Consider the following 24,526-nt stretch of genomic DNA (forward strand, 5'->3'; position numbering starts at 1 on the left):
GTTAGCTAGCTCATATCAACTTGTTTTCTCACGCTTTATACTTGTACTTATACTTATAGTATAAGTATTTCCCATTAAGTCCATTGTTAGCTAGCTCATATTAACTTGTTTTCTCACGCTTTCTCTCCTTATGTGTCACATAAGGATTGTGAATGATGGGCAAAATTCCTCCAAAAAGTGCAGTTCACCTTTAACGTGATTAGAGCCCTCTAACCATGAACTAACACCCCTATAGTCATCGTGAATTCTCATATTCTCACAAAACAAGAGTAAATAATCATTTAAAGACATACAGTACATGCTCACATGTATTGCGGTGTAAATGTGTTCTCTAGGAGAGGAGACTGAATGGCGAACAGGAAGTGATGTCGAATACTTACTTCCTTGTAAAACCTTCTAAGACCCTTCTTGTTCTTATGTTGTTCTAGTCGACCGTGTGTGCTTCAAAGGTACACACGTGTGCTGCAGGTACCAAGTGCTAGCACGTGAATAATGACAAGTTGTATGATTATTTATTTAAACTCATATTTTCTACTTTATATTGAATTTGTTGGTACTTTAGGGGAAAAAAAACACCAAATTTTTGAGAGAGTTTAAGAATATTTTGGGAGGTTTCAGCCAACCAAAACTAGGCCAAATGACGGCACTCTTACACCTCCCCTTTTTTTCTGATTGCAGTGCCACCCTACCATGTGCTGTGGAAATTGAACAAGTGCATTTTGTATTGGAACTATGCCCATGGTTAGGGGCTTAATGTATGCCGTCATCACTACATACCACATTGGGTTTTCTCCTTTCGAGAGGGGGATGAAAGAGTGCACAACATGCACACTAGCAGAGCAGTGATTGGTGCAAAGCCCTGCCAGTCACACAGCAAAGACTCTTCACTTCCTCTGTCCTCCTTTCCTGGTGCAGCCTGGGAAGAGGGAGGGGAATGGATCTCTTCAGTGTGAGTCGCTAGAGCTCCCTCAGCCAGCTTTTTACAACCTGTCCTTGAAAGGCCGTTCTTGCCATCAGTTGTTTTGGTTTTTTTTGGGGGGGGCGTGTTTGACTGTGTCTCTACCTGGTTCCATGAGACAACTGAAGTACTGATTTGTCCTCGATTGCTGGAGCTCTGATGGGAGGCAGTGCCGGCTCCGGCTGGGACTGGGGATGCTGAGCGGGGGGAGGGAGGGCCTGTTTCAGCTGGGACAGCAGCTCCAGCAGCAGGGGGAATACCAGGCCGCACTGCACTGCTTCCTCAGCTGCCTGCTGGGACTGACCCATGTGCAGAGCTTTACCTCTCTGCCCAACTGCCTGCACCAGGTGAGCATCAATGGTTTCTGTCCTCCAAATCTGATGTATCATGTTTTTTTCTTGTTGCTGTGTTGCCATATGCAGTTTAAAATTTAAGCCAGGGGTCTCAAACTCAATTTACCTGGGGGCCACTGGAGCTAGGGTCTGGGCAAGGCTGGGGCGCATCAGGTTTTCCAAAAAAAAAAAAAAACGCATTTATTAAAAACAGAAAAATATACAAACTTTTTCAGTGCTTTGGTTACGATTTTCTACAATAAAAGCTCTGATAAAACATTCCACTGTTCTCAAATATCTTGTTTTTTATTTTTCTGCACAAAATAAGATGAAAAAAAAATAAACAAATCAAGAATAAAGAAAATCTATCAATCAGTAATAAATACACATAATAATAATAATAAAACGGCAAATAATAAAAACTTAAAAAACCACATATAGTTGGTGGGTAGACAAATGATTTTTTTCAGATTAAAATGAACAAAGCATTATTAGAGCCCTGTAGACATGACAAAACACGACTATAGTCACATTTATACTTTTTTTTAATTTACAACATATTGCGCAACTGCAGGGTCTTGAGACACATGCTAACTCGCAAACTAGAGAGCTAGCGACCTAAACGGTAGCCTTCAAGTTATTTCCTTTAAACTTAAATAGCCAAAAACTTACCACTTCCACACGGATAGGGAGGATAACTATTAACAGTTATTTAACCTTTAACATGAACATTAATCAAACGTAATAATTTTTTCTGGGTACATGATACCATACAGCATCCATATCAAACTTGCGCGGGCCGCACTAACATTATACTTTCATATCAAGGCGGGGGCCTCAAACTAGTGTCCTGCGGGCCACATTTGGCCCGCGGGCCGCGTGTTTGAGACCCATAATTTAAGCCATATTAAACATCGTTTGTGTTCAAATGGCATTTCTCCCCGAGTGAAGGAACGTCATGGTTGTTATAACATAGTTCACCCCAGACTGTCACGGTCGCGCTTGGCGGTGTTGCGTTGCGACCCCAGGATGCAGAGAGCAGGACCAAAAGTGCAAATAAAAGGTTTAATGCAGAAATGGCAGCAGCAGGAAAACAACAGCCAGTACCAACCAACGACAATTCGAAATGAAGCCACAACAGAAAGAGCACGCACCTGAACTAAATAGGGATAATGAAACTAGAAGCAGGTGCGTGAAACGAGCAGGAGAAAGGAAAACCAAAGGGAACAACAAAGGAAGTGGTTACCAAAATAAGGGCATGGAAACAGGAACAGAGGCAAAGAAGGAAACTAACAGAGCTGTCACGAGGGGGTGAAGCCCGCTCGTGACAGTACCCCCCCCTCAAGGACGGATCCCAGACGTCCCAAAAGTTCCACAGGCAGAGGGATGGGAGGCGGGGGGACCGGAGGTGGGTTGCTGGCCAGACCTCTCCGGAGGTCGGCCAGGGTGGCAGGGCCACGCACGAGGGCGGCCTGAAGGGTGAGCAGCCCGAAGCGCCTCTGGAGGACGCCCATGACGGCAGGCCCAGCAGAAGCCATGGATGGACCCCTCAGGGGGGCGGCCAGGGTGGTGGGCCTGGCAGGGGAGGCCAGCCCGCCGTGGAAGAGGTGGCGCCGGAGGAGGCGGCGGCGGCGTGGCGTCCCGCCGTGGAAGAGGTGGCGCCGGCGGAGGCGGCGTGGCGTCCCGCCGTGGAAGAGGTGGCGCCGGCGGAGGCGGCGTGGCGTCCCGCCGTGGAAGAGGTGGCGCCGGCGGAGGCGGCGTGGCGTCCCGCCGTGGAAGAGGTGGCGCCGGCGGAGGCGGCGTGGCGTCCCGCCGTGGAAGAGGTGGCGCCGGCGGAGGCGGCGTGGCGTCCCGCCGTGGAAGAGGTGGCGCCGGCGGAGGCGGCGGCGGCGTGGCGTCCCGCCGTGGAAGAGGTGGCGCCGGCGGAGGCGGCGGCGGCGTGGCGTCCCGCCGTGGAAGAGGTGGCGCCGGCGGAGGCGGCGGCGGCGTGGCCTCCCGCCGTGGAAGAGGTGGCGCCGGCGGAGGCGGCGGCGGCGTGGCGTCCCGCCGTGGAAGAGGTGGCGCCGGCGGAGGCGGCGGCGGCGTGGCGTCCCGCCGTGGAAGAGGTGGCGCCGGCGGAGGCGGCGGCGGCGTGGCGTCCCGCCGTGGAAGAGGTGGCGCCGGCGGAGGCGGCGGCGGCGTGGCGTCCCGCCGTGGAAGAGGTGGCGCCGGCGGAGGCGGCGGCGTGGCGTCCCGCCGTGGAAGAGGTGGCGCCGGCGGAGGCGGCGTGGCGTCCCGCCGTGGAAGAGGTGGCGCCGGCGGAGGCGGCGGCGTGGCGTCCCGCCGTGGAAGAGGTGGCGCCGGCGGAGGCGGCGGCGTGGCGTCCCGCCGTGGAAGAGGTGGCGCCGGCGGAGGCGGCGGCGTGGCGTCCCGCCGTGGAAGAGGTGGCGCCGGCGGAGGCGGCGGCGTGGCGTCCCGCCGTGGAAGAGGTGGCGCCGGCGGAGGCGGCGTGGCGTCCCGCCGTGGAAGAGGTGGCGCCGGCGGAGGCGGCGTGGCGTCCCGCCGTGGAAGAGGTGGCGCCGGCGGAGGCGGCGTGGCGTCCCGCCGTGGAAGAGGTGGCGCCGGCGGAGGCGGCGGCGGCGTGGCGTCCCGCCGTGGAAGAGGTGGCGCCGGCGGAGGCGGCGGCGGCGTGGCGTCCCGCCGTGGAAGAGGTGGCGCCGGCGGAGGCGGCGGCGGCGTGGCGTCCCGCCGTGGAAGAGGTGGCGCCGGAGGAGGCGCGAACCCTCGGTCTTGGCTGGACTGTGGAGCAGAGGAACAGCAAGGTGAGTCATGGACGAGTGGTAACATACCGGACAGCACATCCCGGTTAGCTGCTAGAACGGGTCGTGCTGGAGGTCCGGTGGGCTGTTCCTCCTTGGGCGACCAGCAGAGGCCATCATCCCCACACTCCACGGACGGGGTGTGATGTGCGTCCTCCGACGCACTGCTGGTCGTACTAGCCCCCCCTTCCGAAGGCGGATTCCAGACGCCGTATGCCGCTGGACGTGGAACCAGGGAAGGGAGGAGGGGGGCCTGGAGGAGGGCCTTGAGTTCCGCCTGCTCTGCTGCCCGGACCAGGTCTACAAGGGACCTCAGGCGGGGCTTGGGCACAGGAGGAATCTGGGCTGTCACGCAGCTTGGCATGGGAGCCGGGGTTTGGGAACCCTTGGGGCTGCGCGGTTTGGGCACAGGAGGGGAACGTGCGCCGTGGTCCTCTTCGTGTTGCATGGGAGGCAACGGGGATTCCGAAGAGGTGGGCAGCTGGGGCTCGGCGGGCAGTCGTGACGTGGGAGTCATCGGCAGCTGCGAGATGGGCCAGCACTCAGTGTCGGCGTAAGCTGAGGGTTGCGCCCTGGCTTGGCATGGCGAGGAGGAAATGAGCGGCTTCACCTTTCGACGCCGTGGAGCCCTGGCTGGAGGCGGCCGAGACGTACGTCGGTGTCGCGGCCAGGCCGGTGTGTCGTCCACGGGGCCCGGATGAACCCACGCCATGGGAACGAGCGTGCCATCCGGCCCCCACACCATGTCCTCCAGTTCCTCCGGAGTGAACTTAGTGCACTCCTCTTCCATCGCCTTCAGGATCTGCCAGGTCCAAAAGTCGCTCTCCGCGAGGTCATCGTTTGGTGGCTTCATTCTGTCACGGTCGCGCTTGGCGGTGTTGCGTTGCGACCCCAGGATGCAGAGAGCAGGACCAAAAGTGCAAATAAAAGGTTTAATGCAGAAATGGCAGCAGCAGGAAAACAACAGCCAGTACCAACCAACGACAATTCGAAATGAAGCCACAACAGAAAGAGCACGCACCTGAACTAAATAGGGATAATGAAACTAGAAGCAGGTGCGTGAAACGAGCAGGAGAAAGGAAAACCAAAGGGAACAACAAAGGAAGTGGTTACCAAAATAAGGGCATGGAAACAGGAACAGAGGCAAAGAAGGAAACTAACAGAGCTGTCACGAGGGGGTGAAGCCCGCTCGTGACACAGACACTCTGAAAGCGTGATGATGACCAGACCGAAGACACTGACTTGCTTGGCAACTCATAACATCATCCAACCCGTAACTTTTTTATTGTTTTTCCATGTTTTACAGATCGCAGAACTTTTCATCACTGAAAAGAACTGTATCCTTTTCAAAGCTAAAGTGTCCAATATCTTCAGTTCATTTAATACTGATGACCTAAAAGAGGCGAGAGTTGATAATAGCACTTCCTTAGCACATAGTGCCACAGTGTCTCTAAAGCTTTAACGGTAAGAGGCTTTGTAGGCTCTTATCTTGGCACAAAAGCGCAGTGGAGTAAACTAATTAACTTGACTAGGTTAACGGGCTTCTATAAACTACAACATTATAGGGTGAAGGGATAACAGAGAGGTGTTGTGTGTCAGTGTATATTTCCCTCCCCTCTTGACTTGCCGGCTCAGGTTATATTCATGTACTTGTCCCTGTACCCCTCACTGACCATCGTTTAAATGGCAGGCAATCAGTACGCAACATTATCCTCATACCTTGTAAGGCAGGTTTAAATCCTGTGTAATATGACATGACAGCATGAATATTCATGGCAACACGTTAAAGTGTTGGTCATTTAGCAGCCTTACACAATGATACTTTTCTATAACAAGCATTTTTAAATTGAAATTTTCACTTTAGTAGATCTTACAGGCATAATTTTTTGAAAATTATGTTGCTTTTGCAACAGTCCTTTGAAAAGGACAAAGGTCAGCTTGGGTTACGCTTTCCTTAGGTGAGACATTTCCATTTTCTGTGACCTCTAAAGAGAGAAAAACAGCCAGCACAACTTGCTCCTAACAGGGCACCATCTACAAAAACTCCCTTATGTTTGATTTTCATAACATTATTATTGTAGCTAGGAGACCAGGGTTCAATTCCACCCTTGGCCATCTCTGTGTGGAGTTTGCATGTTTTTCCCGTGCATGCGTGGGTTTTCTCCGGGTACTCCGGTTTCCTCCCACATTCCAAAAACATGCTAAATTAATTAGCGACTCCAAATTGTCCATAGGTATGAATGTGAGTGTGAATGGTTGTTTGTCTATATGTGCCCTATGATTGGCTGGGCACCAGTCCAGGGTGTACCCCGCCTCTCGCCCGAAGACAGCTGGGATAGGCTCCAGCACCCCCCGCGACCCTCGTGAGGATAAGCGGTAGAAAATAAATGAGTATTATACTAAACTTCACGGCGGTCTAGTGGTTAGCACGCAGACATCACAGCTAGGAGACCGGGGTTCAATTCCACCCTTGGCCATCTCTGTGTGGAGTTTGCATGTTCTCCCTGTGCATGCGTGGGTTTTCTCCGGGTACTCCGGTTTCCTCCCACATTCCAAAAACATGCTAGGTTAATTGGCGACTCCAAATTGTCCATAGGTATGAATGTGAGTGTGAATGGTTGTTTGTCTATATGTGCCCTGTGATTGGCTGGCCACCAGTCCAGGGTGTACCCTGCCTCTCGCCCAAAGACAGCTGGGATAGGCTCCAGCACCCCCCGCGACCCTCCTGAGAATAAGCGGTAGAAAAAAAAATGAATGAATGAATGTTTTGAGCCTGGATAATTGGGGCTTGTCCTGTCATGTTTACAACAACAATGATTATCTGTGTGTGCACTGATGATATGTAAGATTGTGTTACATTAATTAACCAATTATAAGGGTTAAAAAAGACAAGAAGGTTAAATAAATAAAGATACAAAGTGTTACTTATGCATAAACAGAACATGAACGCGAACAGAATGTGAGGCAAAAATCATGCAAGTGTCAAGCTGGCATTAGACGTGATATACATTGCTATCAGTGCTATGAACTTTGCCCTAGCCGAACATGCTGACATGTTTGCAGTGAAAATGCTATCAGATAAAATAAGTCATTACACAGGGTGATGATGCATGCAGGCTTAGGGCAAGAGTATTAGTATTAAATATCGTATTAATACAGTGTACATGAGATGCGTCAATTAAGTTTTCATCATTAATATAACGATAGCACCGTGAAGTGTTTAAATTGTGTGAGGTTCTTAATGTGACCCAGTAAAGGCTAAAAATAGCTGATGACAGCTCCACCCCAAATCCGTCCTCTTCAGACAGTCCACCACATCCCTCTAAGCCATTTGGCTCCCAGGCCCTGACACAAACATATGCATTTCTAAAAACACATCATTATTCACTCTGCATCCAAATACCATCATCGACATACATTTTGTACTTGCTATATCATCCTTTGCATGTTTTAATGTGCATTGAATTATTAAAATGTGCGTTTGCTTGTTAGGCCTCTAATGTCTTTCCCCTTATAACATCTCCACCATACTTATCAGTCGTATGTCTTTAATATACGGTATTTTTTCTTTGGATTTCATTGGATGTACATTTGTGGTAAGATATTTGCATACATCATGTCATATTACAAGAATTAGTTGTAAAGTTTGGATTTATATTGGAATTTATCTAATTCAGTGTCAAAATCATACACACAGGCTGAAATATATGCATACCTTCACCTAAATCAGTTAATAAGGGGTGCTGAAGTTTATACAATGTTTTTTTAATTTAACCAGGCCGAGCAATATTAACTTATTGCCAGCTTTTTTGCCTTCATGGACCAATACTATTCAGAAGTCCGACGAGCTCAATCTAAAGCAATCGTTTGTTTCTAGAGCACATTTTTAGAACAAAGTGTTCGAAGTGCACAATATTGCAACATAGGTATCAAACAAGTCAAAATCGCATCATGTTTATATCAGAAATTTGAACCATGGGCATTTTTAGTATCATAATTGCCATACTCTTTGATGAATACTAGTACGGTCATGTGATGCATATATTCATTCATTCATTCATTCTCTACCGCTTATCGTCACAAAGGTCGCGGGGGGGTGCTGGAGCCTATCCCAGCTGTCTTGAAGCGAGAGGCAGGGTACACCCTGGACTGGTCGCCAGCCAATCACAGGGTACATATAGACAAACAACCATTCACACTCACATTCATACCTATGGACAATTTGGAGTCGCTAATTAACCTAGCATGTTTTTGGAATGTGGGAGGAAACCGGAGTAACCGGAGAAAACCCGGAGACCATGCAAACTCCACATAAAGGGTGGAATTGAACTTGGGTCTCCTAGCTGTGAGGCTTTCATGCTAACCACATATTTAACAATATTTCCAAATAAGTCAAATTCTAGTGAATTGTCAGTCAAGTCTATTTGGGGAGGCGTTGCCAGGTCTTTAATGCAACTGCATTCACCTGCTACCTATTTATCATATAATACATGTTATAGTGTACTATTAAAAAAAAACTACACAATGATTAGAAACAATTGTAATGTCCATGATGGGCTGCATTAAATAGGTTTAATTAATAAACGACATTCTGTATGCATACACCTGACCATATTTTAGTGAAGCAATCAGTATTTATAGTTTTGCATGTGAGAGATTTGGTTTTAAATAGGCCGTTTAGACAAACGGGACAGTGTTTATTTTAAGCACTCAGTGTCCTTGTTGGTTTTTAAATTCACCTGACAAGCATCACTGGTGTCATTTCACAGTGGGCCAAGTTCAATGGAGTCTTTCTGACAGAGTGAGCAGGCGCTATTTTTAAAGGTGCTTTTAATAGACAGGCTTTTTCACAAGGACAGTACGAGCAAATAAAAGAGCAAAACTGGTCCAAATCAAACATTGCATGGATGTTTTGATACTAAATAGCTCTGGGTTATGAATCAAAAAATAAACAAGTCAGTGACTGACACCGGTACCAATCATGGTAACAACATGGACTGGATTCGCTGCATACCAGGTCATTCCTGAGACGGACGTTAGGGTGAAATAAACAAGTTGAGCTGGGGCAACAGGGCTGTTTTTAACTTCAACAACTGACTAATCCCAGTGGACAACTGAGTGATCCTTCACCCATATAAACAGATGGGAAGGCTCTCCAGTTCATCCAGGCTGAAAAAATGTTCTACGAGGTGGCACTGATCGAGCTCACAGCGCTGCACGGGAGAACAGGCAAGTTCAATGAGCATTATATGATTCCATCTGGGGATAGAAATGCATGCATTATATCTAATAATAAGCACGTGTAGTAAAGCTTACCAACATCAACAGGTGATGACAGTGTTACTAAAACAAACTACAACAAACTTGTTCTTGACTGTGTTTCCACTCGTGCTTAAAATACCTGATTGAAGGCTTACAAATGTGTTTTTGTTTTGGAAATAGTACTTCAAAGTGCTAAATCTCACAGCAAACATCAGAAACTGTCATTAAATGTATTTAAAAATTAACTGTACATTTTCAGACACTATATTAAACAAATGCTAAATGTAAATACCGTATTTTCCGGACTATAAGTTGCACTTTTTTTTGTGTAGCAGAATAACCATTGTGTTAGCATATCTTGCACCTATTCAACCTGTTCTATATTCATTTATTAATGTTAGAACTTGCCTTCTAATAGGACATAATGTCTGTTTTGGTTAAGTAATTTGTAAAATAAATTACCCGCAAAAAATGCGACTTTTTTGCGACTCAAGTATGTTTTTTTCTACCTAATTATGCATTTTTTTGCATTAAATGTATTTAAAAATTAACTGTACATTTTCAGACACTATATTAAACAAATGCTAAATGTAAATACCGTATTTTCCGGACTATAAGTCACACTTTTTTTCATAGGTTGGCTGTTCCTGCTACTTATACTTCGGAGCGACTTATAAATGAAAAAACTGTTTATGTTACATAAACACCGGACACCTTTTCTGTTCATGTTTATTTTTTTGTGTAGCAGAATAACCATTGTGTTAGCATATCTTACACCTATTCAGCCTGTTCTATATTCATTTATTAATGTTAGAACTTGCCTTCCAATAGGACATAATGTCTGTTTTGGTTAAGTAATTTGTAAAATAAATTACCCGCAAAAAATGCGACTTTTTTGCGACTCAAGTATGTTTTTTTCTACCTAATTATGCATTTTTTTTGCATTAAATGTATTTTAAAATTAACTGTACATTTTCAGACACTATATTAAACAAATGCTAAATGTAAATACCGTATTTTCCGGACTATAAGTCGCACTTTTTTTCATTGGTTGGCTGTTCCTGCGACTTATACTCCAGAGCGACTTATAAATGAAAAAACTGTTTATGTTACATAAACACCGGACACCTTTTCTGTTCATGTTTATTTTTTTGTGTAGCAGAATAACCATTGTGTTAGCATATCTTACATCTATTCAGCCTGTTCTATATTCATTTATTAATGTTAGAACTTGCCTTCCAATAGGACATAATGTCTGTTTTGGTTAAGTAATTTGTAAAATAAATTACCCGCAAAAAATGCGACTTTTTTGCGACTCAAGTATGTTTTTTTCTACCTAATTATGCATTTTTTTGCATTAAATGTATTTTAAAATTAACTGTACATTTTCAGACACTATATTAAACAAATGCTAAATGTAAATACCGTATTTTCCGGACTATAAGTCGCACTTTTTTTCATTGGTTGGCTGTTCCTGCGACTTATACTCCAGAGCGACTTATAAATGAAAAAAACTCTTTATGTTACATAAACACCAGACACCTTTTCTGTTCATGTTTATTTTTCGTGTAGCTGAATAACATAACATAACATAAACAATAACATAAACACTGGACACCTTTTCTGTTCATGTTTATTTTTCGTGTAGCTGAATAACCATTGTGTTAGCATAACTTACACCTATTCAGCTTGTTCTATATTATTTTATTATTGTTAGAACTTGCTTTCCAAGAGGACGTAATATCTATTTTGGTCAAGTAGTTTGGAAAATAAATTACCCGAAAAAAATGCGACTTATGTATGTTTTTTTCTATCTAATTATGCATTTTTGGCCTTGTGCGACTTATACTCCGAAGCGACTTATAAATGAAAAAAACTGTTTATGTTACATAAACACCGGACACCTTTTCTGTTCATGTTTATTGTTCATGTAGCTGAATAACATAACATAACATAAACAATAACATAAACACTGGACACCTTTTCTGTTCATGTTTATTTTTCATGTAGCTGAATAACATAACATAACATAAACAATAACATAAACACTGGACACCTTTTTTGTTCATGTTTATTTTTCATGTAGCTGAATAACCATTGTGTTAGCATATCTTACACCTATTCAGCCTGTTCTATATTCTTTTATTAATGTTAGAACTTGCCTTCCAAGAGGGCGTAATGTCTGTTTTGGTTAAGTAATTTGTAAAATAAATTATATATATACTTATACTCAAGTATGTTTTTTTCTACCTAATTATGCATTTTTGGCCTTGAGCGACTTATAGTCCAGAAAATACGGTAAGTTCATTTTTAATTTATTACAAACGTGCTTAAAAGATTCAAAAAGTTTGTTGAACTTGTCCTTGGAAAAGGTATATGAACCCTGTCTTGAACTTGTAGTCTTTGTGACTCCATGTTTTGTTTACCTGCTGCGTCTGGCCACCATCACCAGCATGGTGGTCATTCATCATGTCTGAGATCAGCCCAGTGTGGCGTTGTCTACAGCGGAGACATAATGCTATATTGCTATGCATCTCATTTCAAGCTGTGTCGTTTCAGAATACTCGCTCACCTCGTCTAATGTGGGTTGCAAAAGTTTTGGGTTGCATATTCATAAGCGCAGTGTGTAGAGTATTCACATATTTGCTTTGTCACTTTGCACGCCGCGCATGTCACAGTGTTCCAATGGGCGTGGCAACTGTGTTGTTTGACCCCTCTTATCTGCTCTCTTCTACCCGTATCACTGACTTGTCTCTAGTTCTCAGATGGCTCTCACAGTTCTCAGAAGAGCCAGATAGCCAGGCATTTTTTTGATTTGTTTTTTTAAACCCTAGAGGGGTGCTGTGAGTGGGGTGTATAGCCAGGGGAGAAGGGTTTGATAGCCTTGAGTGGTTTTCTGGCAGGCTGACTGAGATCCTATGCCCTGCGTTTGCGTAACAGGGCCCCAGGAGGAGCCTTCGCTGGGATCTGCAGGATGGACAACCCCAGAGGAGTTCTCGGAGCAGGCCTCCCAGGCTCAGCACCTCGAGCGGCTGGCCCAGCTGTGCATCATGAGCAAACAGTAGGTAAAACTTGCAATGCGCGGGGATTAATGTGCCGTTACATGTTCTGAGTTAATTTATAGCCATGTAAAGTTTGTTTTATGATGCTTGTAAAATAGAGATGTTAAACAAAGTATGCATGCTGTTTGTGCATTTTTTCTTTTAACGTATTTTATCATGATAATTAAACTAAATATGTATGATAATAGGACACACTCACTAAAAAAAAATTATATTATTGTTTTTTGTTGTCTTTTGAGATACACTTCCTGGTTAACACTTTAACCTTTTTGAATGCCAATACTAGTTTCGGTGTCAATACAATACTTTTTCTATAGTGTCAAAATGTACTTTCTATGCCAAAACTTCATGGCAGTGTTCTAGCTCTATAGGGAAACTAGAGTAGAATTTTTTAGTTAATTTATAGCCATGCAAAGTTTGTTTTATGATGCTTGTAACATTAGATAATATAGAGATGTTAAACAAAGTATGCATGCTGTTTGTGCATTTTTTCTTTTAATGTACTTTATCATGATAATTAAACTAAATATGTATAATAATAGGACACACGCACTGAAAAAAAAATATATTATTGTTTTTTGTTGTCTTTTTGAGATACACTTCCTGGTTAACACTTTAACCTTTTTGAATTCCAATACTAGTTTCGGTGTCAATACATCTTTTTGGAATGGAATGGAATGGAATGGAATGGAATGGAATGGCCTTTATTGTCATTATACAAGATGTACAACAAGATTGGAGAGCTTCTCCTTTCAGTGCAGTAGTCAAGTTTAAAAAAAAGTATATAAAAGTAGAGTAAAAAAGACAATTTAACAAGATATATACAAGATATATACAAGATATATACAAGATATCCAAAATATACACTTTGACCAGGATCATATGCATTTTCTATAGTATCAAAATGTACTTTCTATGCCAAAACTTCATGGCAGTGTTTTCTGGCTCTATAGGGAAACTAGAGTAGAATTTTTGAGTAAATTTAAAGAAAAGAGACACCGTAATGTACGCAAGTAGAGGGAACACCTCTGGTGTCTGGTGATCTGCTATCTCAGGCAATCTGTTGATGTGTGTGTGTGTGTGTGTGTGTGTGTGTGTGTCGTTTCTTGGATTGGACGCCACTGCAATGTTCACATACGTATAGTCCAAATGAAACATTGCTTGTGTGTGATTGTACCCCAGATGATGGAGTCTCTGGTCTTAGATCAAAATCCCACAGCTAAAATCCATAAATAAGCTGACCAATGCCTCCATCATTCATTCAGCAATGTGGTAGGAAGTCCTTTTCAGGTGTTCCTCTGATCAGGTGTCCACTAAAAGGGCCCTCCTAAACAGGCAAAGCGACACCGCGCCATTACTAATTGAAGGGAAGTTTGGCTTCGGAACAGCGAGTCTGACATTCTGTCACAATAAACAGAGCTCGCGCTACATGTTTACTCAACACATGAGGGTGTGAGGGTGACGGATGTCCTCGAATGACCTTCACATGGTCACATATCACAGAAACAGCTGGCGGATCCTCATATCTCCTGCGATGTGTTTACATTGATTAACACTACGCATGAAGGTGGGCACGTGCCAGCGAGCTCGACCTGGTGGCTGCAATAGAAGCCTCCTCTTCCTCCTCATGCTTCCTGTGTTTAATCACGGCACGTTGAGGTCAAGCTCATTGTTGGGCCCCACCCCGGACAATTAAAAATAACTAATAACTAATAGCAAATAAATAATAGCAAATAAATAATAGCAAATAAATAATAGCAAATAAATAAATAATAAATAATAAATAATAAATAATAAATAATAAATAATAAATAATAAATAATAAATAATAAATAATAAATAATAAATAATAAATAATAAATAATAAATAATAAATAATAAATAATAAATAATAAATAATAAATAATAAATAATAAATAATAAATAATAAATAATAAATAATAAATAATAAATAATAAATAATAAATAATAAATAATAAATAATAAATATAAGCCGCTACTTTTTTCCCAAACTTTCAACCCTGTGGCTTATTCAGTGATGCGGCCAATTTATGTAATTCTTCTAATGACCGCCAGGGGCTCTCGAGTAGAAAAGGTAAGATTAAGACCGGTGGAATATATGCGTCGAGGAAGACTGCAACTTCTTGTCTTGTGCATAAATTAAATTAGCGTGAATATACCCTCATCATGGAAAATGTAAAAAAAAGGCATATGACGCAGCTTTCAAGCTAAAAGCAATCGAGCTGTCCGATAAAGAAGGAAACAGAGGTGCTGCACGTAAACTTGGCATAAACGAATCGATGGTGAGACGCTGGAAAAGCAATGTAAAAAGACGAAAAAAGCTTTCAGAGGTAATAAAAGCAGGTGGCCCAAACTGGAAAGCTATTGTGTTGCTAGCGTGTTGTTACCATGTTGCTACCGTTTTACTGCCGCGTCACAGGCACCGTTTATGAAGAAAGTTATATTATTATTATTGTTAAGATATATGATTAAAACTTTGACAACTCTTTCTGTGTACCGTCTTTCTTTGTAAATATGTTTATGTTAGAAAGCCCATAATTTACATTGCATTGTATGTTCAGCTTAGAGTGCAGTGTTAGTTCTCAGGCAGTATTCAAGATTACACTCTGTTACTTAGTATACAGAAAACGCATTGATATTAATTTCATAAACATTGTGACTGTTTGAAAGCCCATAATTTACATTGCATTGTATGTTCGGCTTAGAGTGTCGTTTGTCGTACGGTGTTCGGCGGTCAGTAAACGCACCACAGTGCGGGACGTTTTTTCGGTTGAACAATATATAGATCTCTGAGCCTTATTGCGCCTCATACATCATATCACCAGGTTGATGCTGTGCGTGAATGCATAATGGTGAGTTTTTTGGCTTATTGTGGGAGCTGTGGAGTAGTTTGGGCACCCTTTTCACAAAGTTAGGCTCCCTTTTCATCGGTGCTAATATCAGTATTTAAGCTAACTATGACTAAGGGTTATTCTAGTGAGTGTCATGTTTGCTTGGTTTCTTTGTTGAATTTCTGTGTGTAGCGTGCATTTAGCTCATCATTATACTTGTGTAATATGAGTTACATTACGTTACTTATCATTTATTGTGTATTTGTCTTTGTATGTATGTCTCATCAGTACCACATCATAACCTAAATAATATAGTCGGAAATTACGGTAATTACCATGCATCTAACATTTGTACATTGATGTGTTCAATTTTTTGCCTGTTTCTTAAATGCAGAAGAGTTGCTCAGTGAATTAAACTTTACCACCTTTTCACTTTAAAAAGATTCATGGCTTGTTCCGCTCAGCTATTGATTTTGTAGGTGACAAATGTTAGCCAAAGCCTTGGCAGGGTTATGCTCTCTTCAGGTACATGTGATTCATGTTGGTTTTTTCCCCTCCATTTTTCTTCCAGGCCACATCTTGCTCTAGAGTACAGTGGTAAGGTACGTACGTCACTACAGTGAATTTGCATAGAATTCTCAAAATTCATTATAGATTATACGAATAAATTAGATATAAATTCATTTCTCAGGCTACAAAGATCCACCAGAAGACTTTCGGCAATGACCATCCCATTACTGCCAGAAGCCTGGAGCTCATGGCCACAGTCTATGCTGAGATTGGCAAGACTGAATACTCAGGTAGGTAATACTCACCAACTCAGGTATTAATACTCACCTTTAGTTGCTGATGAGCCAAAGAACCAAAAGACCACAATAATATTTATCCCATCTTTGCACTTTCACATGGACTGCTGGGCACCAAAAAGAAAACAAAAGTTTTGTCTGTATTTTTTTTGCATCATGGTCACTCAACTAGCTGACAGAGGCTAATATGAGATATATAGATAATATGAGATGTATAGATATAGCTATATATGAGATATATAGATGTGCGTACGGTCATAACCTTTTTGGAAAATTCAAACACAAAACAAACAACTCTAATTTTTTGTTCACTATCACCACACAATCAACACATAATTGGGAAAGATACAAATGAGTGAGTGCTGTTTTCTACAGTACATTGCAACCAAACCAGACCATACCAGTTCGGTATCCAGTTTCAGGTGGCCTCCTCAATACATGTCAGCGATTGGCTTATCAGTTGATTATGTTAACCATCAGAGAGCCATTGTTGAAGGAAACGTGCAAAGAAACGACAGATTGCCTTTAGTATGACGTAGGGGTGCACAAACTGTGGTTTATTCTTACTCTTTCTGGCAGTGGAACATTTTTCTCAGATAAGAATGATTACCGGTGAGTATAAATTAGATATAAATTTGAGCTGGCGCTGACAGGGTTAACTTGCTCCGACAAGTTTGCATAGTTCATGTTGTTTAACTGTCTTCAAGGCACACTGCAGTGTGAAGCAGTGTTAGGAAGTCAAACTCATGTGTGGTAATGGTTTTGTCGCTAGACTCGCTAGGTCAGTGTGTGTCTGCACTGTCCAAACGCTTTGCTGCTGCCGAGTCCATCAGAGAATCGGTCAACAGTCTTCCCCATCGGGAGAAACACTCAGAAGTTCGCCACAGAAAGGACAGTCGCCACCAACAGGAGGACAAAGCAAAAGCTAAGGTCGCGTCAAAAACACAAATTTTGTCCTGGAGGGGGGACATTTGTATTGCATGCATTGAATTCACTCATCATGGAGTTTTTAATGTTGTGTTCAGTTACCCAATGGAAAAATCCCCACATCCATCCTCAAGAAGCCAAGTCCTAGTTATGGCTTGGACACAGAACAGAGACGGAAAGGTGAAAGGAGGGTTCGATTCCGGGAGCCGGAGACTACAGTACATGGTAACAGTCTGAAGTTTTATGATTAAGTTTTCATTTCCAACACAGAACACAATTCAGCTTCAGTCTCCTCCTCACGCCGTCTCCCACAACAAAACACTTCCTCCTTCACAAACATCAGAATTTAGAATCTCACTGTTAAAACAATAACAAGTCATTAGAGTAACATTACTGACACCTTGTGACCAAGGTAGAATATAGTCCTAGAATATCAACATGTTGTTTTCTGAATGTATTTTAGAGTACTACATTGCATCACGTGATTGAATGCATCTTCAGAATGCCTTATAGTTTTGCCTTTTAGTTAATTTTGTCATTTTTACGTTTAAAAATGACTAAATAAAAAAGTGTTGCCACCTCACCTCACCGCATGTCATCTCAGTTATGATTTTAAATGAAACAAAACTACATTTACATTTTTTACATTACAATACATTTTTTTTTCATTTAAAAATGTATTCCAAATCAAAGGTCAAAAGGACTGTGTTTGACATTGGAGGTTTTGCTGTATTTGAGTGATAGCCATTTTACATTATTGTTCTTTTGTGCTGCCCCTTATGCAAACAGCCCCTTTTATCATTACACAATAAGAGAGTGCACACTTTGCAGAAAATTAACAAAAGCCATCTAGAGATTGCATTGTAACCTAATGTCCCTCTGGGAATCTGTACTATTGTACCGCTATTAAAAGTAATACATGGCATCGAAATGCCCAAACATAAGCAAGTGATTTACTGCTCCAAATTAATTATGCATGCAAAAGAGGCAAGCTCCCAGTCTGCTCCAGAGAGATAGTAAAATCTCCTGGGATCAAACAGGCGGGTGTACTGTAGCTGCAGTGCATCCCATACTTCTTCCCCTTAGCTGATGGGTTGCTTGTCTGTCTGACTTCACAGACATTCCTTCCCGTGAGAGCAAAGGTGGTAAGTCCTGTATGGAAGTGCATGAGGAAGTGTATGCAGCACTGCTTTTTTTTAAGTTACAGCCAGAGTCAGTAAACATCAGTGTTTTTAACACTATTCCTGAATGTTTGTGTGGCTCTCGTTACATTAACCATCACGTTTTGAGCCAATTAGAGGAGTCGTTTTGATGAAAATAATCGATGCTTTTTATGTTTAGCCTACGAGATAACGCCCTCCCGCCCTCACCTGGCCTTGTTCACGTGCCTCTTTCTGATGATGTCCTTCCTGGGCGTGGCCATGTATTGCACAGACCGACGGCGTCCGCAGCGAGCGTGCGAGGAGCTGGAGGCCGCGTTGGCTGTCTATCTCCTGCATATGAAGCAACTCGTGTGGGGGTGTTGGATATGGCTGACCATGCAGTGATGGAGACCACCCATAAGGGTGATGTTGGACCACTTTTACAGTTAACATGTAGCTCTCATGAGTCACGCCCATTTGCAGGGGGCGCCGGATAACGGGGGGAAGGTTAGAATAATTCCATGCTAATTATTATTAACGGCAATGTGATTGTTTTTGTTTTTCATTGGGCCCAGAATTCCTGCACATCAGTCATGGCCATGCCAGTACTTACGTATACCGCTCATTCTTCTTAAGTACTTCTGACATTACTGCACTCTTGCTTGACACATTTGATTCATGAATGGAAATATTTATTTTTACAGTACAGTACATGATTTGTGTATGTATAAGATATTAAATTATGATATTAATGTTAATGTATTTGCAGTACACTAAGGAAGAACGTCAGTTTGATACATTTGCACAATCTAACACAAGAGTTATATAAAAATGTGTCAGATAATTTGGCAAAAATATTTGAAACACCTCAGTAATAAAAGTACGTCACTTACAGTGTCAATCAAAACTCTGCATTAATATCTTTGTAAAGATTGTGCAGCTGTATTGAATGTGTGACAAATGTATTTGGCAGCTGTTATACACGTGGGTGGCATTTTGTCACATTACAAAACTGGTTGACAACTCAAAAAAAAAAACTATTAATTTCTGATTTTTCAGATTATCTGTTACATGTCTTTCTACAGGCAGTGATCAGCTTTCACTGTGTGCGTATATGTACATACGGTATATGTACATACGTGCATGGTAATCGGGTCATTGTGAGGCCAAACAAACAACAAACAACCAATTGCAGTGTGAGTCCCCTTTATGGAAGCATCATTTCAAGCATGACATGAACATCTTTAAGGGCACATCACACATACTGTGTACCTCTCATGAGCAATAACACACTAATTAGAGTTCTAATTAGAGCTTATGGGATTTAGCGAAGGAAGGATTTTTAACATCAAACTTTGTAAAAAGATGTCTTGTATGCACATTTAGCTTAGCAGCATTTCACGTATGGCCACTTTGAAAGAAGTGCCTTTAAAGAAGCTTTTCTTTGTTTTTTTTTTATGATTTCAATTGTTTTGAATAAAACTGTTAACAAGTAGGAAGACACTTGACCTCTGATGATTTTTCGATTTCTTTCATAAGGTATACTGTAAATATTGAATGCAAAATACAATATATATATATAGTAATGGAGAAGCCTGAGGTGAGATACAAGTTGCTAAAAGTAGAATGGGACTTGCTGCAGAAGTACAGTAATATTTGTTTATAGTGTGGGTACACAAAAGCACATGTTTTATTAGGTATGCTGCAGCATGCAGGGTGAAGAAAAAAAATTCTACCCTCGGAATACATTTATTGGTGTATAAAACAAGATTTAAATACTGTATGCTCCCTTCACACCTAAAAACACCTTATTATTATTATTAATATTTGCTTGTCATGCATTTGGTTTCATGCATAAGGTTCACAAAGACACCATCCAACAAAGCATCCAAGCCTCCCTGAATAGCAGGGAGGTGTTGGCATTAAAGAGCTTTAGTGGTTGAATGAACAACTATTGGTGTTTTTTTTTAGGGGAAATCAATCAGCAATGGAGAACAAAGCTAAAGCCTTCACTCGGACTCTATCTCTGCACGACGGGAGCAAAAGCCAATTGATTGTGATTGTCTACAGAGGCAAACAGTGGTGTTTCTCATGGCAGGCAAGAAGAAGGTATGGTGTATGTGTGTGTGTGCATCCTTTGCTTCCTAGATGAGGCCGGTTTTGAGGTCAGAGCCGCGACGAGAAGAAGAGCGTCCCAGTAGCAGCTCCTTTTCGTGGATGAGACCGTCCAGCAGGCTGTAGTTGTGGTAGACCTTGAGGAAGGCCAACGCGGCAATCCCCAGCCAGGTGAGCCATGCAGCCCACAAGCCAAACTATAAGAGGAAAAAAGTGAAATTAGACGTGTTTTTGGGAGTATATGGGGCTCTTCGATGATGATGATGATGACCCACCTGAGCTATAGCAAACTGGTCATAGAAAGCAGAATTGTTAACGCCCAGCTCCAGATCAGTGTCCTGCAATTCCTCGCAACTATAAAACAATACACAAAAGTTTGATAATGTTAAGGAGAGCACAGATAACCTTATTATTTTTAATTTAGGTTAAATGTTCCACATAACATAACCTGCATATTAACATGGGTGACTGTATAAAAACTATAACTACACAATTTGGCAGGGAAATAAACGGGAATCAGACTCACTCAAGCTAACAAATAAAAATGAAGGTGAATGAAGCTGTATTTAGTTTTTGGACCACTGCAACAAATTAGGGACTGTGGAGTATAATACAGTAATCATGTTTTTTCAAAAATACTATATTAACTAATACAACTTTTGTGGTTGAGTATGTAATATACACTGGTCACTAGGTGTCAATCACGTCCCTGTAATATTTAGTGAGGCACAAAACATCAGACTTGATCGCCAGAACAACAGGCTTTTATTGCAGGTTTGAATTATCTCATAACAGACATAATACTAACATAATTATCATCATAATAATAACACGGGCTACTGTTGCGGCTGTGATCCACTCCTAGCTGAAACTCAACTCTGAACCCCTGACATCACTTCCTGTCCTCCAGACGCATTTATTGAAACACACACAAGCACAGAAGTGGACCTTCCAGAAGGTCCAACTTAAACCATAATGGACTCTAAGCAAAGCACATTTTCATTCATTCATTCATTTTCTACGGCTTTTCCTCACGAGGGTCGCGGGGGTGCTGGAGCCTATCCCAGCTGTCTTCGGGCGACAGGCGGGGTACACCCTGGACTGGTGGCCAGCCAATCAGAGGGCGCATATAGACAAACAACCATTCACACTCACATTCATATCTATGGACAATTAAACCCACGCATGCACGGGGAGAACATGCAAACTCCACACAGGGAGTGGAATTGAACTTGGGTCTTCTAGCTATGACGCCTGCATGCTAACCACTGCACCACCATGCAGCCTAAACAGGATATTTTGGACGCTAAACAAATGGGCGAATGTAAGCCAAGGCCAAATTTGAGCCAAAATCAGTTGTATGGTTTTTGCATAGTCCCACCATAATAAATAATCTGATCAATTATTTTTTTTCATGCTTGGTAATTACAAAGAAGAAGCTATGTTGTTCTCTCACCTGTTGGGCATGGTGCCCCCCTCTGTGATGGAGTCACACCACAGGTTGAAGCCCACGCTGACCATGGTGCTGGACAGGAAGATGGTGAAGACCACCAGGGAGCTGATCAGCAGGTTGAGGAAGGCATTGAAGATGGAGCTGCAGAAACAATGGAGGGAATTATTCTTCAGGAAATCATTTCTATAATACAATACTTTGGTGCCTTGGTTAATGTCAGTAATGTGTTCCAGAAGGTTTGTCTCAAACCAAAACAGACTCTAACCAAAGCAAATGTTCCTATAGTATCAAGAGATACATATTTTGGACGCTAAATAAGCAGGCAGGCCTATCACGATAATCAATAAATCAATGAAAACAAAACATTATATTGACATGTGCATGCATGTTTGATTCCCTCGTGTCTCGAGGGGGCATAGGATGCTATGATATGCTGTGATATAGTGATTTATATAGTGAAATGTAGGCTGCACGGCAGTCAAGTGGTTAGCGCGTAGACCTCACAGCTAGGAGACCAGGGTTCAATTCCACCCTCGGCCATGTGGAGTTTGCATGTTCTCCCCGTGCATGCGTGGGTTTTCTCCAGGTACTCCGGTTTCCTCCCACATTCCACTCCGACATTCCAAAAACATGCTAGGTTAATTAGCGACTCCAAATTGTCCATAGGTATGAATGTGAGTGTGAATGGTTGTTTGTCTATATGTGCCCTGTGGTTGGCTGGCCACCAGTCCAGGGTGTACCCCGCCTCTCGCCCAAAGACAGCTGGGATAGGCTCCAGCATACGCCCTGCGACCCTCGTGAGGATAAGCGGTAGAAAATGAATGAATGAATGAATAGTGAAATGTAGTTATGGCAGCCATTATTATGTTTCAGAGGCCGTCGAAGGAGCACCGACGTGTTAACATCAAAAGGTCGACTACTCACTCGTCGTGTCCTTTGCACAGGAAGAAGAGCAGCCTCCAAGCCTGCACTGCGGACAGGATGAGGGAGGCTATCCCGACAAAAGTGATGAAGCTGCAGGAAGACTCGGGTCCCCATTCATCCACGATGAACCGCTGCTTCGACACAGTGATGTTCTCATTCTGCCACATCCCACGCGTGAACAGCAGACATTTCCCCCCAAAATCCTCCGTGTTTTCGGACAGAGGAACCACTGCGATGAAACCGAATACAAAAGCTAAAAAATACAGAATGCATTGAGCGAAAATTAAATTGTCGAGGGCCATTTTTTCCCCCGTTTCCCTCCTCCTTGCAGGAACAGGCGCAGCATCCACTGTTGCCGACACCTCAGTAAGAAAGGTAGCTATTGGCTGTCCCAGATGTACCCAGCTGGCGTCATCAACGAATTTGTACATGATGTAGGCCAGACAAAAAAGTATGTTAAAAAAATTGTTTGAAAATACAAATCAACATTTTATCAATTTAATTCATAAAAGTGAAATAATTTTAATTTAAAAAAATGCCTCTTTAGGTCTAACCAGCATAATAATTACATTCGGACTCATACTTTTATCTTGCTTTTCTGACCTATAAATGTACTTAGAATGTTGTATCATTGTGTTAAACCAGGGGTCTCAAACTCGCGGCCCGCGGGCCCGTGCTAGTTTGATATGGATGCTGTATTGTATCATGGATCCAGAATTGACAACTTAAAGCTGTGTGCACACCGGGCACAATTGACGCGATGCTAACGGTGCTAACTTGCTAATTGGGTAAAATGGTTATGTTTCATTAATTAATTCATTGTAAATTAATTCATTGTTAAAGGTGAAATAACTGTTAATACTTTGAATCAGAAAAAAAAACTTTATCTACCCACCAACTATATGTGGTATCTTAAGTTTTTGGTATCTTTTTGTTGTTTTATTATTATTTTATTTATTTATTACTGATTGATTGATTTATTTTATTTATTTGGATTTATTTATTTTTTATCGTATTTTGTGTAGTAAATAAAAATTAATATATTTGAGAACAGTGGAATGTTATATCAGAGCTTTTCTTGTGGAAAGCATTGAACATAGTTTTTTATTTAAAAAGATTACATTTTTAATAATTATTTTATTATACTATTTTTTTTTAACCTGATGCAGCCCAGCCTCACCCAGACCCTAGCTCCAGTGTCCCCCATAATTTAATTTAATTAAAATGCATTTTTATTTTATTTTATTTTATTTTATTTTATTTCTTTGGGTTTTTTTTGTTTTGTTTTTAATGTGTATGCAATGTTATTATAGTAGAAGAAATGTAAACGGATTGGTCCAGCCCACATGACCAATATGGAGATTTATATAAATGCATGACTTTGCACACACACACACACACACACACACACATAAATGCATTTTTTGATTAAAAATTGTGATAGTTTTTCATCTGCTGTGCTTCAATAAGACTTCCTGGATCCCTATCTCCTGCTCACAGCGTCATCTAATGGACAAGTACATGGCGTCATAATTCAGCGACTGATTACAAATGTTTGAAAAATGTCTAAAACTTAAAAAGATGCTAATGTGAGGAGCGTCAACACCGACTGACTAATGAGAGACTAATTTGGCATCAGAACGACAGAACGAATGGTGCATTTTCCTGGAAAATCTCCAAGGCTTGGGGTGACAAGTATTTATATGAGCGTTGTTGTGCACACACATCAGACACCATCATGCAAACTGCACAATTTTGCATCCACTCTGCACATGATTTATGTTCTACTCGGCGCTGCTTCTCATTTTTCCTTCACGGTATCAGATAAGCTTTGTCATTGTAGCAGTGTACCACTATAAAGCAGATTTCATTTCTTGCCTTAGCTTCATTATTGT

General features: G+C 42.2%; 2 protein-coding genes across 2 annotated transcripts; one reads left to right on the plus strand and one right to left on the minus strand.

Moving 5' to 3' along the window:
* Positions 1-1,152: 1,152 nt before the first annotated feature.
* Positions 1,153-19,642, plus strand: c13h14orf180 (chromosome 13 C14orf180 homolog). The gene is made up of 9 exons (XM_058091376.1): positions 1,153-1,305; positions 5,395-5,425; positions 9,231-9,317; positions 12,291-12,411; positions 15,836-15,866; positions 15,956-16,064; positions 16,843-17,000; positions 17,096-17,222; positions 18,339-19,642. Exons 1-9 carry the CDS (start codon positions 1,153-1,155, stop codon positions 18,542-18,544), a joined length of 1,023 nt encoding a protein of 340 aa, XP_057947359.1. The 3' UTR covers positions 18,545-19,642.
* Positions 19,329-23,010, minus strand: LOC131140059 (transmembrane protein 179). Its single transcript, XM_058090138.1, has 4 exons — positions 22,632-23,010; positions 21,711-21,848; positions 20,530-20,608; positions 19,329-20,451 (listed from the first exon to the last, which is right to left on the minus strand). The coding sequence occupies exons 1-4, from the start codon at positions 22,931-22,933 to the stop codon at positions 20,284-20,286; spliced, it is 687 nt and encodes a 228-aa protein (XP_057946121.1). The 5' UTR covers positions 22,934-23,010; the 3' UTR covers positions 19,329-20,283.
* Positions 23,011-24,526: the final 1,516 nt, after the last annotated feature.

The sequence above is a fragment of the Doryrhamphus excisus genome, chromosome 13 (genome assembly GCF_030265055.1).
Source record: "Doryrhamphus excisus isolate RoL2022-K1 chromosome 13, RoL_Dexc_1.0, whole genome shotgun sequence".
Lineage (NCBI taxonomy): Eukaryota > Metazoa > Chordata > Actinopteri > Syngnathiformes > Syngnathidae > Doryrhamphus > Doryrhamphus excisus.